Source organism: Scyliorhinus torazame, chromosome 13 (genome assembly GCF_047496885.1).
Source record: "Scyliorhinus torazame isolate Kashiwa2021f chromosome 13, sScyTor2.1, whole genome shotgun sequence".
Taxonomy (NCBI): domain Eukaryota; kingdom Metazoa; phylum Chordata; class Chondrichthyes; order Carcharhiniformes; family Scyliorhinidae; genus Scyliorhinus; species Scyliorhinus torazame.
The window spans coordinates 182,900,720-182,917,764 of NC_092719.1; the positions used below are offsets into that span (position 1 = coordinate 182,900,720).

The 17,045-nt window shown below is 50.1% G+C and overlaps 1 protein-coding gene across 4 annotated transcripts in view; it reads right to left on the reverse strand.

Moving 5' to 3' along the window:
- Positions 1-17,045, reverse strand: part of fbln2 (fibulin 2) — a 288,042-nt gene that overhangs the window by 122,680 nt on the left and 148,317 nt on the right. For all 4 annotated transcript variants that reach the window (XM_072472536.1, XM_072472533.1, XM_072472534.1 and 1 more), the window contains 2 exons: positions 12,054-12,183; positions 4,828-5,026 (listed from right to left, as the gene is read on the reverse strand). In XM_072472536.1, coding sequence (XP_072328637.1) covers positions 4,828-5,026; positions 12,054-12,183 — 329 coding nt within the window. The remainder of the gene's footprint in view (positions 1-4,827; positions 5,027-12,053; positions 12,184-17,045) is intronic.

The window sequence follows — 17,045 nt, forward strand, 5'->3', positions numbered from 1 at the left end:
TACATTTCTGATTACCAATTTCGTAAAGCACATTGTAAGAGTACAAATGTATGCACATTGCAACATGACCACATTTTAAATTGCCCTACACTGTGCCAGCTATGACAATGAACTGTTGTACTGTATTCCACAGAAGCACAGGCCTCTGAGTGTAAATGACTGTGTAACAATGAAAGTCTTTACTGCTCCTTTCCAACACTTCAGGGTATAAACATATGCCAATTGGTCTGTATGCCAATCACCACATGTATCGATCTTCACCCCAGCAACTTATGCAGCAGACAGAATGCTTTAGCTTTCAATGGTGGTGAGCTTTCAGAGACTAAAACAACTATGTTATCGCAAATTATCAAAACTAACTTAAATCAACGATGATAATCACTGAACATGTGAACAAAAAGCATAACAAGATTGACTTTCACAATGGAGTACATATCGAGAAGGAGGGCGGAGCGATCGGACAGCCTAGAAATTGGCCCTAGTGAGAGACCGTAGCCAATTTCATGGTCAGGCCTCATGAATGCAAACTCTCACAGATCAACAAATACTCATGGTTTACCCACCTATCGGGGATTGTGGGTGGGTGGGTGGGGGGGCAATGGGTGGTGGAAGGGAGTTGCGAGTGTGCAGGAGGGATTTGGTGGTAGTGAGGGAGGGCGGGACACAGGCAACTACAACGGCTGGTCCGCAGAGCTCGTCGTCAAACCTTAAAGAACGAAGGGGTATGCCAAGGCTTTGGGTGCCGCTGGGTGGCGTGGGGAGACTTTTTGGAAAGCACACTGTTCATTATCCCATAGAAACAGATCAATGCAGGGGATGTTCCTTTGGTTGTCTGGGTCGCAGCCTCCAGATGTCCCTTGAACTACCACAGTTTAGTCAACGAGATAACCAATACTGGACAGTGTGTGCAGATACATGAAAATTACACAATGCACCAGCACCGGTTATTGACCACTGACTGAAAGTCGTGTCGGCTAGTGGGCGGGACGTTTAAAAAAGCATTTTAATTTGCTTGCTTATTTTTCAGTGTTGACAGGTTAGTAGACAGACAAAAACCTTCAAATAGCTTATGGAAAAAAATCGTCAATGAGTCAGGCCTGCATTACACATTTCTTGTACCTGTAATTAAGTGCCTGTCGCATCACTCTGCAATTAAAGCTCTATTTAGATACCAGGAGCTGAATGTTCACCTTGGCTGGGGGAAACATGAGCCGGAACTGTTTCCTGATTCCAAATATTCCCCTGGGTGGGGGGTGGGGCCGTTACTCATTGGGATTTTGACCGAGGCATCCCCTTAGTTGCCATGGACACAGGTTCCCTGTCCAATTAATGGCGGCAGGCTGACTCTCAAAGCTGGAGGACCAATCAGATCTTCCAGCTCCAGAGAAGCATAAACTGAGAAGATGCCTCAACATGAAGGCACCGTCTAGTCAACTTCTTTAAATTAAATTTTAAAACGTTTTTAAAACTGCCAGGTCACAAATGTGAGGTTGGGCAGGGAAGTGGTGTTGGAGGGGAATCCATCTACAGGGTGGCCTTTGTTTGATTCCATATCTTGGCTGGGGCAGGGAGGGCCTGTAGGCTTGCCTGGAGTACTGGCATCCCGGCCTACCGCGAGGTGCCCTCCTCCAGGCAGTTGAACCGACCAGCATATTGTCGGGAAACTGGAGGCTGTCTAGAAGACCTCAATCGATCTCCACCTACCTTTGACAATGAGTCAAAATGGCTACATGCTTCATGGAGGCGAGTGACCTTACCAGATCCTGAACTCAATCCCCAACCCCCAAAACAGCCGGTGTCACCTTGTCCACCTCTGTTCCCAACTTTGCTGGGGTTCCAAAATCCTGCCCAAATCTCTTTGGTGCTTTCCTGTTATCACAGTACTATAAAAACCTAAGAGCATGGTAGGAGGCAATCGAACTCATCATCCTGTGCTGGCTCTTAGAAAGAACAGCCAAGCTTAGTTCCACATCCCCACTTCTTGTCCATAACCTTATCCTCTGGTAACTTTCCCTGTACCTCCCTGTTATAATTATTTCAGATATCATTCTCTATTACCTTTGCAGGCAGCTCGTTCTAGATTCCAAAAACTTTCTACCTTGTTCAAAGTTGATGTTTTCAAATTTATTCAGGTTCAACTTTATTTTGGTTAAAAAGATCACAATAGCAAATTTTCAACAATAATTAATACAAGAATGAGTTAGGAGGCCTGAATGGAATAGACTACATTTGCTGGTAGAGGGGAGTTTGTGATGGTGTTTGAGGGAGGTTTCAGGTTGGGCACCGAGTGATAACCATGGCAACAGTGCAACAGTCGGAATTCTCGAGGAACTTTAAGGTTTAGCATCCTCATTAACATTTTCCCAGCAAACTGCAGGTGTCAAAGATCATAGATCACCAGTTTCCTTCAAAGGAAAACAGTCCATCTACTGCATCTTAGTGGCTGGTAGAGTAAGTCCTATTCGAGATAGGAATAACTTCCGGTGGGGTTTTTGGGGGGGCGGGGTTTGGCAGGGAGGCAGGAGGGGGGTGATGTTTGTGTGGGAGACTGAGTTAAAGTGATTCAAGAACAGGTTAACTGCACGCGAGGAGTTCTTTGTGTGTGTCCACTCAGTGATTCTTTCGGCAGTGAGATTTCCAGTGGGCCTTTGGGAAACATGAGCCAGGCTTCAGGAGGTCTTGGATACACATGCACTGCACATTCGACCTTGAAAGTTGCAAACACAGTCTTAGGGCCAGAATTTGACTACCGTGTGGCGAGCTTCAGTCGGGAAAATTCCCCAATCTCCTGACCCGCTTTGGTAAAAAGTACCCAAAAACCCCCGATTTTCCCTTCTGGGGTGGGAGCGCAGGATAGAGTTGAGACCGGCAACTCTGGAAGAAGAATGTGGACAGCCACGGTGGTGGGCTAGGGCAGTGGCAGGTTGATTAGAGGGTCCAATTTGATTTTCTGGACACTTTGTCCCAGTTGTTTTAGAAGATTTTATGCCTTCCAGTCCTCAACCCTTCATACCCCTTCACCCACCCAGTCCCCCATGGCCTCTCATGCCCAATATGTCAGCTCATGCCCTCCACCCAACACCCATGGCTCCTCACACCCTCCATGCCAATTCCATTGACACTCACCCAGTATCCACTATGGACAGACCTTAGAACCATGTGAAGATGAAAGAACAAATAGCTTTTACTCCTACATACTTGATGGCAAAAAAAAACTCCCATTCCGAAAGCCAATTCAAATTTCCTCAAGTGGGTAATTAGTTGCAGAAAAAAAAGTCTGTTCAGATCCTGCATCAATATAATCCTTCAATAGATTGTTTAAAGTGTCAATAAAACTGTGAATTCAGAACACTTTGTAGCTTTTGAAACCCAGCCAAACATTCATAATGACATCATCATAGCCCTTGAGCTCCAATGCAACTACAAGGATAGATGTTTTTTTTTAACCTACCACTGTCAATCAAATCAGTCCAGCAGAAGATATTGTGTTAACATGTCACTGTTGCCATGGTTCCTTTTTAGTTTAAAGAGAGGGGCATTTAAAAACTTCAGATCATAACAGTTGTACAGAGCTTATCCACCCTTCAAGAGTGTTTATGTCTATTCCATCAATTTGCGACTCCCAACCTGTAGGTTAAGGTGTTTGCAGCAGCCAAAATGGGTCTATTTTAATTCAGCGCCATGTTCAAATGGCCTGGCTAAGCTCTGGCATCTCCCCTGCATAAATCATGGCCCGCTCTCTTTCCCGACTGGCAAAATTTGGATCGATTTGAAATGAGCGTGGGAGTTCCACTCCGGATCCACCCATCACTTTTAAAGTTCCATAGAGTCTGTCCAACTCAGTGAAAATCAAGCCCTTAGAATAGGACCAGGGGCAGGATTCTCCCCTACCCGGCGGGGCGGGCGGACCCGGCGCGAGGAGTGGCGTGAACCACTCCGGCGTTGGGCTGCCTGGAAGGTGTGGAATCCTCCGCACCTTCAAGGGTTTGGCCGGCGCCTGCGGGGCGCCAACTGGCGCGGAAGGGGCTTGGAGCCGCGCCAACCGGCGGCGAAGGCCCTAAGCCGACAGGCGTGAGTTGGCGCATGTGTGTGCTGCCGTCACACCAGTGCATGCGCAGGGGGGTTCGCCTCCGCACTGGCCATGGCGGAGGGCCACAGCAGCCGGTGCGGAGGGAAAGAGTGCCCCCCAGGGCACAGTCCCGCCCACGGATCGGTGGGCCCCGATTGCGGGGCCAGATCCCCCCGCGTCCCCCGAGGACCCCGGAGGCTGCCCGCAGAGCCAGGTCCCGCCGGTAAGTACCAGGTCTAATTTACGCCAGCGGGACCGGCCTAAAACGGGCAGCCACTCGACCTATCACGGGCCGGAGAATCGCCGGGGGGGGCCACTGTCAGCGGCCGCCGACCGGCGCGCCGTGATTCCCACCCCCGCCAAAACCCCAGGGCCGGAGAATTCGGCAGCCGGCAAGGACGGGATTCACGCCGCCCCCCCCAGGGCGATTCTCCGGCCCGGCGGGGGGTCGTAGAATCCCACCCCATGACTCTGATTTGCATATTTTTGAGGGTGAGAATGCTGGGTCCCATTTTCAGGCATGTCTGAAAGTTGCCTCAGGCTGGGAAATGGACACATAGGTTCCCCGGTGGTTTTTCAAATTACAATTGCTCACTTTGTCAGGTGAGGAATAGGCAACTGACAGTCAAACATCTCCCCAAAGTATTTTGCAGTCCACAATGTCTCCTTCTTTTGAAGGCTGACATTTAATATCTTATATGATACTGTGCTGACTTTGTTTGCTATTGGAGAAATGTAATGACAAAACTATACTGCACCTTGGTCTGGAACAAGAGGGGGCTCTGGTCGTGGCTTTGGTTTGAGCCATCTTTTTACTGGAAAGTGAGTAATATCTTCAGCCCACTCACAGCAGCTGAAATATGCTTGACTGCAAGGATAGCGTAGACTTGGCTTTTCTTCACATATTCCATACTGGCTCCGAAATATAATTCCTAACATACAGCAGTCGCAGCATTTCTGTAAGGAGAGTTGGAGAAAAGCAGATAGAAATGAATCATTACACCGCTAAACCGATATTTGATGGGGACATGTTTTTGATTTATTCTAATTTTCTGACAGCCTGCCTTCAAATGGGCGCCCAGCATTCCCATCTGAAACAAGCATGATATCCCAAATGTCCCAGTTTGCAGCTTTTCCCTCTTTACATGAGCCATATCAGATTTCTGTCAGCATTTCACCTTTTCACCTCAGCATCCATTTTCTTCATTTCCGCTCCCCTCCCTTTTACCTCAGGGTCCATTTACTGTTGGCAAACCCCTAAGAGAACGGGGCAGAAACCCTCTCACTGGCATCCAGAGCCGCAAATTGTTCCCCCCCCCCTCCCCTCCCAGAATGGACTGGTTGACAATGGGACAGATTTTTGCTGCCTTTTTTTGTTCGCTTTTCAGTGTTCTGATGGTACTATTCTATCAGAATGTGCTGATTGGCCAACCAGGGATTCCATGGGGGAGGTCAATGGGGTAAAGGAGGTCACCAGGGGAGAGCGGTGCAAAGCCAGAGGAGAGTGGGGGAGAGTCAAAGGTCAGCAAGGGGTGGTGTGGGGGGTGGGGGGGGGGGGGGGGGGGGGGAGGAGTTGGAGATGAGTGGGGAAGAGCAGGAGACCAGTGCCAATGTGTTCCGGCTTTGACTTTTGAGAATCTGGACACACTGAGGGCTGTTTAAAGATGCATATCAGGTGCTAATCCTATCATAGGACCCCGCTTACAACTTGGCAGGTGAAATGGGTAAATCAAGCATGGTGTACACAGGTCCCAGCTGTTCAAAGGCCGATTTAATTCTATTGAGACACCTCAGGCACTGGACAATTTTAAGCGCAGAATGTTGGCATGCAGGTGCAGCAAGTAATTATGAAGAGAAATTGCATGTTGGCCTTTATTGCAAGGGAATTGGAACACAAGAATAAGGAAGTCTTGCTACATTTGTACAAGATTTTGATGAGAGAACATTGAGCAGAAGTTTCCATTCTCTGTCCAGAGTGCTGGCTGAGGCAGGAAAACCGGCGTGCAGCTCAGAGGCTGGAGTCGGCTCTTCCCTCCAGCTAATCTAGCACTCTGTGCAGCAAAGATCTGGAGTTGTGGCTCACACCATCACACTGACAGTGCAGGGCCAGAAAAAGTAGGCAGCTGGGAATCCCAAACCCCGATCTTCAACAAAAAACACAAGAACGCTGACCCCCCCCCCCCCCCCCCCCAGCGCGCACACGGAAAAGCACCCTACAGACACGGGGACCCCTCCCACACGCACAAGTGGAAGCCCACCACATACACGAGGGAATCCCCCACCGCAGGCAGGAGGGGGACCCAATCCCCACCAATAAGGGGTACCCCCGCCCCCCCCAATGGAGTTCCCCAGGAGGCCTCTCCCGGCATTACCCCAGGGTGTCAGGGAGAAGTGCCAGCATGCCAGAAGGCAGCGCCAGGGTGTTGGGAGTGGTTAGCAGGCATGCCCCTCTTCCCCGGGGGGGACTTTATTTACCCGTGTGCCTCCGACGGGTTCACGTCACCTGGTTTCCATTTTTAAAAAGCCGTTGTAAACATCGCTGACATGGGGGAATTCCAATTAAGGGGGTGGGGACAACATGGAGGGAAATCCGCTATCTAAATATCAATTTATTGAAATGAGATTCCTGCCCTTCCTGGGCAAGAACCTCATTACGTCGCCGGTGGGTGTGGGGAGGGGGAGGGTGGGGAGAATCGGAAAACAAGATCACGCCGGCGAGATTCTGATGTCCGAGTCTTGCGGCATTTCGAGCCCATGTCGTTGTTTGCACTCATGATGAACGGACAAATTTGCCGCAATTATGTGCAGTTTGTGTCTCCACTTTTAAGAAACGGTACACTTTCATTTGAGGTGCAGGCTCAGTAAATTAGTCCCTGAGATGAAAGGGTTGTCTTATGATGAAATACTAAGTAAATTGGGTTCACATTCTGTGGTGTTTAAAAGAATGAGAGACGATCTCATTGAAAATTCTGAAGTGTGTGGGTGGGTATGGCACAGAGATTGTTTCCACTGGCTAGAACATCTGAAACATGGGACCACAGTCTCAGGATTAGGGGCTGATTATTTAGAGCTGAGATGAGGTAAAATGTCTTCACTCAAAAGGTTGTGAATCTCTGGAATTCTCCACCCCAGAGGAATGGGACGCCCCATCATTGAATACATCTAAGGCAGGAATAGACAGACTTTTTGTCTTGGAGAATGAAGGATATGGGAAGCGATTAGGAAAATGGAGTTGAATCCAAGTTCAGTCATGATCATAATGAATGACGGAACAGGCTCAATGGGCCATATGGCCTACTCCTGCTATATCTTGGCCGCAATTCAGAAGACTTGGGTTAAAGTCCGCTGAATGACACATTTAGCGGGGTGTTTCTTGGCACCTGCAGCACCGAGAAGCCTCCCGCTATTCAACAGCACTTTGCTGTTTCTATTGGCCATGGGGAGATTCTCTCTGTCGAGGCCGCACTTAGAGGGATTTCCTTTCGGGGCACCATTTTTATCGGCTGCGCCGATCTTTCCCCCCATTTCAAGCACCCCTCTCCCCCGGCTGTTTTTGTAGCTCCCCCCTCATCTGCCCAACATTGGAGAGGCCCCCGGGAACTCCCCCTCACCCTCTCTTCCTGGTCTTGACCCCTTGCAGTGTCGACCTAGCACCCGGGCACCCTGGCACTGCCAGCCTGCCCTGGAGTCCTCAGGGAGTCCCCAATGGCCTGGGAAACCCCCAGGTGACGTTATGCAGGACTAAGCAGTGCTCTGGAAAGCCTCCCAGCTGTGGCCATTGAGTGCCGGTCACCGGGAGAATTTGGCAAGCGCATATTTAAATGAGATGTTAAATCTACATGCCTGGATCTCGCTCAGCAAATCGGGAGTGACAAGGCTGCTGAATCGCGTCCCTTGTGTTCTTGTGGCCTAGTCCTCCTGGCAAGGAGGAAGCCCATGTGTGGTGCATTTTGACACCTGCCTTTTTGCCTTGCCCAATTTCTAGGCTTATGTTTAGTGGGTAAGTTTGTTTGAACGGAGAACGTCACTTTTAATTGTTTTTTATTTTAAATTTAGAGTACACAAATATAGTTTTTCAAATTAAGGGGCAATTTAGAGATAGATAGGTTCTTGATTAATAAGGGGATCAGGGGTTATGGGGAAAAGGTAGGAAAATGGGATGAGAAAAATATCAGCGATGATTGAATGGCGGAGCAGACTCGATGGGCCGAGTGGCTTAATTCTGCCCCTATGTCTTATGGTCTTTGCGTGGTCAATCTAGCTACTCTGCATATCTCTGAGTTGTGGGGGTGGGACCCACGCAGACACAGGCAGAATGTGCAAACTCCACATGGACAGTGACCTGGGGCGGAGACCAAAGCTGGGTCCTCAGAGTCATGAGGCAGCAGTGCTAACCACTGCACCACTGTGCCACCCCCTCCTCATTATTAATTGTAAGGTAGCTGTGAACCCTCTCTTCCAATGCCTCTTATAAGGAGGTGTACAAAGAAATGCTGCATTCCTTGGACAGCTGAAGATTCGGGGTTTTTATAAGCATTTAATATGGATCCTCAGCTATAATGAACAATTTCAGGTATTTATGACAACAGACGGCTGCTTAGAAAGTGTTACAAGTGCATTGCATTTGTTTGTAAAGCGCTAATGTTAACTCAGGGTGCTGGTGTGCGGGCCGAGACAGGTGACCAATCATTTGACCCAACACATGGGAAACCAGAGCGCAACTTCAACATTTAAATTAGGCTCCCGCCCCTCTGACGCAGGGGGCTTTTCCATGCCTGAATTCCAGTAATGGAGATGAGAATACAGTAAGAAAGCCTCTGTCATCTTAACCTCTTATCTCACTCCAGTCCCATACCAGTGCATGGGTTTCCCAGCGATGAGGGGTGCAGTCAATGAGAGATCCCGGGGCCGGTAGATCCCATTGGCGGGCTGCCTCCGTCGTCGAAAAACATGCGGCCACATGGTTGGCAAATCCCACCCCAAATGTTTGATAAAATCGATAAATGACTTAAAGCAAGTATTACATTGATTTTGAAAAATGAAGCACGATTTCACGGCTCCATTAGCCGCAGGTGCAAATCCCATTATGACCGCTAAATCTCAATTGGAGAACTTCCCCACATCCCCCGCCAGTGATGTGATCAGGTCCACACCCAGAAAAGGCGTGAACCTGATTTGCATGAATGTACATCAATTTAAATGTAATTAAGTGGCTTTACACCGGGGCGTCCGGCCCCATGGAATGCTTCCCCCATGGCAGCATGACTTCATGCCAGCGCGAATTACTACTGGTTTTTGAAAACCAAAACCAATCAAGATGACCACGCCAAGGGTGCAGAGGTGCCTGCAGGCCCCAGGGCTTACTCCAGTAGTGCGGCCGTTCACTTTTGGCAGGATCTTCCACGGCCTTGGGGGTGGGGGACATTTATTTGTTACGCAGACGAGGGCACCCATCAAAGATGGCGCACTGATTTCCTTAGAGCTGGCCTTCATGGCTTTATCAGGTCCCGCCCCACCAGAGTGGCTGTGCAAACCATGGCTCCAGATTGTTTTTTGACAGCGTGTCAGAAGATCCAATCAGCGAACTTGGCTATGTTGCTGGGGAGAAACACATCGAAATTGAGTCCAAGATGTTTTATCGTAGAATTTATATTCTGATGTCTTCTTAGCATGTATTTGAACAAAGAACAAAGAACAATACAACACAGGAATACGCCCTTCGGCCCTCCAAGCCTGTATCAGTCATGATACCACCTTTACCAAAACCCTCAGCACTTCCCTGTGCCGTATCCCTCGATACCTATCCTATCCATGTGTTTATCAAGATGCCTTTTGAACGCCATTAATGTATCTGCTTCCACAACCTGCCCCGGCAACGCGTTCCAGCCACTCACCACTCTCTGAGTGAAAAACCTGCCTCACACATCTCTAAACTTTGCCCCACGGACCTTAAAGCTATGCCCCCTGGTGGCTAACCCCTCCACACTGGGAAAGAGTGCCTGCCCATCCATTCTATCCATGCCCCTCATAATCTTGTAGACCTTTATCAGGTCACCCAGGTTGTTAGAAGCCCTGCTTTTTCCACACCCTGATCATAATCTAACTCGAGGAAATATTAAATAATAAAACTTTACAGGAGCAAGTGAACCTTAATTTTCAAGTGGATTAAAATGATTCCAGGTGCGTATCAATATAACATATCTATAACTCTGGAATCAGATTAGTGATCGGACTGACATCCAGTTGCCTCTTTTATCTCAGCCTTATTCCCCATACCTTTTATCCTTGTGGCCTTTCTGAGCGAGATGGGCAATGTAATATTAATTTGTGTTGAATAATGTTCAATGTTATCTGCTGATTTGGAGACAGGAGGCAGAAAGAAGTGAGTTTGATTTCAATCTCAATCTGGGCTGAAATCAAAGTCAGATCTCAGAACTAAAGAAAAAATGTGCCCTTACCCACTGCAGCACAAGTTTTTTTTTTCTAATCAAAGAGAATTATCAATGGGTATTGTAAGGAGTCACATAATGATTTAACTAATTGTGGTAGTCTGTGTAGAGGTATTACGGTACCTGGTAATGCTGGAACACCATTGGTAGATATTGTATGTTTCCTATTGGTCAAGCTGTATGGTAGCTCCGCCCTGCAAGACGGGGTATAAGAGCCCGTGCCGCCCCAGCAGCCTTCTTTCTGTACCTGAGCTGCTGGGGGAAACATCTAGCTTATTAAAGCCTTCAGTTGGACTACAACCTTGCTTTAATGGTCATTGATCGTGCATCACTAATAAAATAGATTGGTGCAAATTTTAAAATGACTGCAATCTCATGCAAAGGTTAGTGTTGAAAATCTACAGCTGGCCCGTAAGTTTTCTCGGGATGCAAGGACAGGAGGAGGTCAGTCAGCTCCTTAAGCCTGTTCCCCCATTCCAATAGATCATGGTGGATTGGGAGCTTAACTCCATCTTCTTGCATTCATAAAATCAGAGAGTCCCTACAGTGCAGAAGGAGGTCATTCGACCCATCTACACCGACCCTCCAAAACAGCACCCTACCTAGTCCCACACCCCCATAATCCCACCTAGCCTTTTGGACACCAAGGGGTGATTTGGCATGGCCAATCCATCTAACCTGCACATCTTTGGACAGTGGGAGGAAACCGGAGCACCCGAAGGAAACCCACGCAGACACGGAGAGAATGTGCAGACTCCACACAGACAGTGAGTGACCCAAGGCAGGAATTAAACCTGTGTCCATGGCACTGTGAGGCAGCAGTGCTAACCACTGTGCCACCACACCACCCATAGTCCTCAATACCCTTGCATAACAAAAATCTGACAACCTCAGTTTGAGATTTCTAAGTGAACCTCAGCCTCAGTGGCTTTTTGGGAGGGGCAAAGGGATCGAGATTTGGACTACTCTTTGTGTGCAAATGTGTATTTTGACATCATCCCTGTAACCTTAAGGCCATGCCCTCTATCAACTTGAATTTGAATGTTTATTATTGAGACGTCCATATTACTTATGTATTTACAAACCCCTTTTTTGTTGGGCATGGTACTCCACAGAGCCACCCTTTGGGTTTACTAAATGTGGATTATATTGTACAAATACCAACCTGCAACAGCACTATTGTGCAGCTACTCTCTCAGTGTATCTTTGGACTGTAAATGCAATCATTCTAATAAAGTAATTGTTTATTTTATGTGACTTGGCAAGCTACAAACGAAAAGCCACCCAAATGGTCTGCCTCATATAGCAGTTTTCAACAGTGAATACAACTCTAATTGGTCATTAAGCATTTAAGATGTCTCAAGATTGTAAGAGGCATTTGTTTGGAGGCATCTTTTTTTCCCTCTTTTCAAATCAACAATTCCTTCTCATGGAATCAGTGCCCTTGAGCGTCATCATTACAGCCTGTCTTTTTAGAAACTCCATTAATGGTTAAAATATTTTGTGAGGAAGGTAAGATGCTGTGAAATACTTGCCGTAAAAATATCCGCTCCACAAACGTCATTCGGATTTGCATAGCAGTCTTCATTTTCTTTTGCAAAGTTAATACCAACTAAGCAGCTACGTTCCTCCATATATGAGACACAGCACTGTTTCTGTGCAATTCTGTTACAAAACATAGACATATTATGGTCAGAACAGAGCTTTGATTAAATTGCTCAAATTAAGTAAGTAAAATTACCCCATTCAAACATAAGAACACACATAGAGGAGATGGTGGCATGTGGCAATGTTTCTGGACTAGTAATCCAGAAAAGCAGGACGGAATTTTCCCAGGCCCCTGCCAGTGTTTCCGATGCCGACCATGGGGGGGATATGGGAGGCTGAGAAATGGGTTTAACGCTAGCATGCATTCACAGTGGGATCCTCCACTGGTGCCCACCACTGTGGGTCGGAAAACCCACCAGAGACTAGCGTGAACCTCATTTGCAGCATATTAATAGGATGCAGATGACACCCCCCCCCCCCCCCCCCCCCCCGCAAACACACCAGACATGGGGCCTGTTCCTGTGCTGTACTTTTCTTTGTTCTTTGTTCTATTCTCCGCGATGCCGACAGGAAACACGCCAACAGGAAACACATTGGGATCTATGTGGGATGCAGATGTCAGGACTCATCTGAACAATGCCTGGGGCAGACCCTGGAGTTTAGGATGGAGGCGGCCCGCCACCCTGGAGCACCCGCAACAGTGGGGTGGGGAGATGATCTGCAGGTGGATCTTCCGCATTTAGTGTCCTGGAGGAAGTCCATCTTCCAGCCTCAAAATGTTCCAGGAAATCCATCTGCGTTCTCAGGAGGTCGATCTCCTTGTCTGAGAGAGCTCCCAGAGAGATATTTTCATTTTCAAGAGGCCAACCTTTTTTCTTTAATAGTGGGTCTGTGATGTTGGATGTCTTTTCAATATGGCACCCGGACACGACGCTGAATTTCACGCTTCCCAGCCTGCCCCACCATGGAACACACCGTGAAACATCCTGTTACATAATTAATTAGGCCGGGCCAGACGATCTGCTGTGTTTGCCTACCGGCCTCCACAGTGGGGACCCCTGCCACAGCACTTTGTCTCGAAACGGGAGACTTCCGCCCCCAGTTTCCTCCGGGGACATGAGTTAAATTCCTCTCGAGATGGGGCTGGCCTAGCTCAGACCCCCATTGCTGCAGTATGTGTTATAAATGCACCCCTTTGGTGCTACTTACAGGCCTGTGACTGCTCACACTGCTGACTGAGTCCTGTAAATGTCCAGAGAGCCTCTGGTCATCGGGGAGCCCACCCAGGTCACCCTCTGGACACCCTCATGCCCCAGCGGTATCATCAATGGGATGGATGTGGCCAAGCTCAATCAGTGGCACACCAGGTGCTGACACTCATCAGAAGCGCAGCCCCACTGGAGGGGAAGCAGGGGATCAGCAGAGCTCACCCCAAATAAAGGGCACATGTACCGTGGCATTTGGCACCCTCCCTGGCACACTGCCCCTCTCAGGGCAGAGGCCTCACCAAAGACACTATGAGCTAACCCACCCCTCAGGACCAACAACTGTCTCCAAACCGTGCTTATTCACTGTACCCCCGCTCCTATCCATCCTGTGCCTGGTCAGGTTGTCACAACTTGTGTGTCATATCCAGGACCCACATCACACTGCAACTAAGCTCCCAGAAGTCACACAATTCCCTGTCTCACCCCCATCTGTAGCACCTGCCCACACACAGGCCTCTAATCATGGAGGTGATTAGTGGCACAAGGTCACCTTCTCAACCGCACAACCCTGCAGGTGCCACCCTGCTGGCGGGGTAACACATGGCCCACTCAGTGAGGAAAACCACAGTAGATCCAACTGTGGGAAACAGGACAGGGGCCACAGAGCATCTCACTTACATGGGTTGCGACGAATCTGGAGATGGTGAGTGGTGACAGGTCATTCACTGGGTAAGCTGTCATACAAGGCGGCATCACACTTCTGGCCCTGTTCCCTGAGGGTGACCCCAGGTGGAATGTTCAAGTGCCCTGGGGTCCTTGCCCCATGTCATCTTCCAAACCACCTCCCCCCTCCCTCCACACCCCCCACCTGGCACAGCCTCTACACCCAACCACAGCCCTTCCCTTACACCCTGCAGACAGTGGATCGAGGCAGGTCGGAATGTTAATGAAGAAGTGTTTACTGGTGACTATATACATTCTTATGCTTGACCCCTAATTATCTCTTATGTTCCAACTTAAGTGGTGTCTAACTTTCTAATTTTCCTTGCCTTAGCACTCCTTCTAGGTGTTCCCCCAGACACCACATCAGACGTGGAGGCAGCCTGCTGCGTTTCTCGCCCTCTGCCTCTGGAGGGCCAGGTCATGATGTGCCAACCTTTTCTGCCCGCTGCCCACCCGATTCACTGTTCCAGCTGCCGGCCAATGGGATTTTCCCATTATGGCAGGGAAACCCACAGGCGGGGGTGCTCTGTTGGTGGAATGGACAATCCCACCAGCGAAGAATTCACCCACTGATTGTCTCAAACTCTCCATCCTGCCGGCGGAGAATCCAGCCCTCAAGGTTTAAAATTCACAGCAAACAAGGGGCGGGGTTCTCCACTGCCCGACACCATGTTGATTTGGGCGCCGCCAGTTTGAGGCTGGTTTTCGAGTCGCCGTCCCCTCCAAAATGGCGTCATCGCTTTGCGCGCTGCCCGTCATTGGAACGGTGTTGGCGCATCACCGGAAGGCCCTGCCTCGTGCTCCGGCCCTGATGGGCTGATTTCCTGACCGCGCGGTTGCCATGTGGTCTGGACAGTCGGGGACCCGGTGTGGCGGCCGCAGACTGGGTCTCGCGCTGCCACAGTCAGCCAGGAGCCATGCTGCTGGCTGGGGGAGCTTCCACGAGGGCTGGAGGGACTGGTGGGGGGTTGCCAGGGGTTGTCCTGTGGCTCCGTGTTTGGCAGGTTGGGTCAGCGCACGGCCGGCACCATGTTGTACGGCACGACCGCTGCAGGATGTTGCCGTGCGCATGCGTGGCCGCAGACCCGGCCAGTCTCCGGCTGTTTTTGGTACGTCAGCCGATGGTTTTACCCGGCGCCGCTGCTAGCCCCTCACCGGTCCCGGAATCGGTGAAGGTTCGCCTCAGATTCATCACAGTTCCCACGCCGGCGTCGGCACATAGCCGCACAAACGGAGAATCCAGCCCAAGATGTATATTCAACCCAGCCACCCACCTTACTTAGATAAGACTTTGTGCTTGTAACGATGGCACAGCTGTGCCTTCTGGTTACTTCTAAAGCAACAGCTGTTCTGGAGACAGCTTTCCAAAAGAAAACCATCCAAAGCCTATCAAGCAGCCCTAGCAAAGGAATGAACTGCAATACCTTGAAAGTGCAGAGGTAGATTTATATTTTGGGGGGCCCCATGCTCTCCCACTTTGCAGGGTTCCCACTTCACAACCCGTCCCAATGACATTGAGCCTCACCGTAATGACTTCAAGCCCCGCCCACAATTGTGTCTCTGCTCACCTCTCGGCTCTTGCTCGGGTGACCGGCCCTTGAGCCTCAACCCTCGATGACCATATGTGCACTTGGCTGGCTCCTGGCTGCTACTGCTGGCTATCTGGCCTGGCCTCTGTTCTCTTTCACCCTCACAGCCCAATCTGGTTGCTGCACAGCCCAGCCCTCACACTCCCATCTCTGCCTGCTTGGACTCCGGCTCTGGTCAAATCGCCCCGTTCCCACTGGCTGCTGCTCCCCAATTCCCCAAGACAAGGTTTGCCTGGCCTCCTTCGCACCTCCTGACTGCTGCTCTGCCCACCTCTTGGTTAGGTGGCTGGGTTTCAAGCCTCACCCCTCGATGAACATGTGTGCTCCTGGTTAGCTTACTGGCCACTGCTGCTGGCTATATGGCCTGGCCTCAGCTCTATCCCGCCCTCATTCCTCACTGCTGGGTTGCTGCCCAGTCCAACCCTCTCACAATCAGCCCTGTCTGGTTTGCCTCTGCCTCTGGTCAAGTTGCCCCACTCTCGCTGGCCACCGCTGCCCGATTCCCTGAGATACGACGTTGATGCTTGCCTGGTCCCCAATTCCCCGAGACAAGGCTTGCCTGGCCTTCTTCGCACCTCCTAATAGCTGCTCTACCCACTTCTTGGCTCTCACTCGGGTGGCCGGGCCTCGAGCCTCGACGACCGCATATGTGCCTGCCGTCTGCTGGATATCTGGTCTGGTGGACTCTGTTGTTTTTGGTTGGTGGTCCACTCTCACTCCTCAGCCCTAGCCTGGAGGTCAAGAGTCACCCTGCTGCTCCCCTCAACGGCTATTGGCCAGTGCCTCCTCCACACATTGCTGAAGGCTTCGCAGGCTCGCGCCCCCGATGTTAGGTCGGCAAACTCACTTTTGCCTCAGGCAGCCCACCAGACCAAATTCCAGAAACCTGGCTGCTGCTTTGTACCTTTACTCAATGTAAGTTCACAAACTTCACACTAATTCAGGAGATCCTGAACTGCTCCAATTCTCCACCACCTCTCAACATCTGGCAAACTGTTTTCACGCTCTAAAAGGGAATCCACCAATAGGACCCCGACGCTATCCTCTATTGCCTGCTGTTGGCTCATTTGATTTTAGAGATAACAAATGGGGACGAGACAGAACGGCACTTGTGGGGGTCTCCCAGGGGATCGGAGGCCTCCAGCTGCCTGCCCTTTGGGTACTAGCACTGCGAAGGTGCCCAGGTGACTGCCAGCTGGCATGGCAACTGCCAGGATGCCAGGTTGGCACTGCCAAGGTGCCAAGCTATTTTTTTTTGCAATTGGACCAGGGGTGTCCCCTTGGTTTTTTTGGGGGGGGGGGGTACGGAGTGGTGGGGTTCTGGGGACCCTCCCATTGTGTGTTCGGGCTGTGAGGGGGTGGTCATGGTCGTATCGGGGCCTCGAAGATCGAGCCGCCATTTAAAAATAGTATCACGATCTCTCGCTGCACTAGTTAGTTCCGGCAAGCAGAGCTCCTC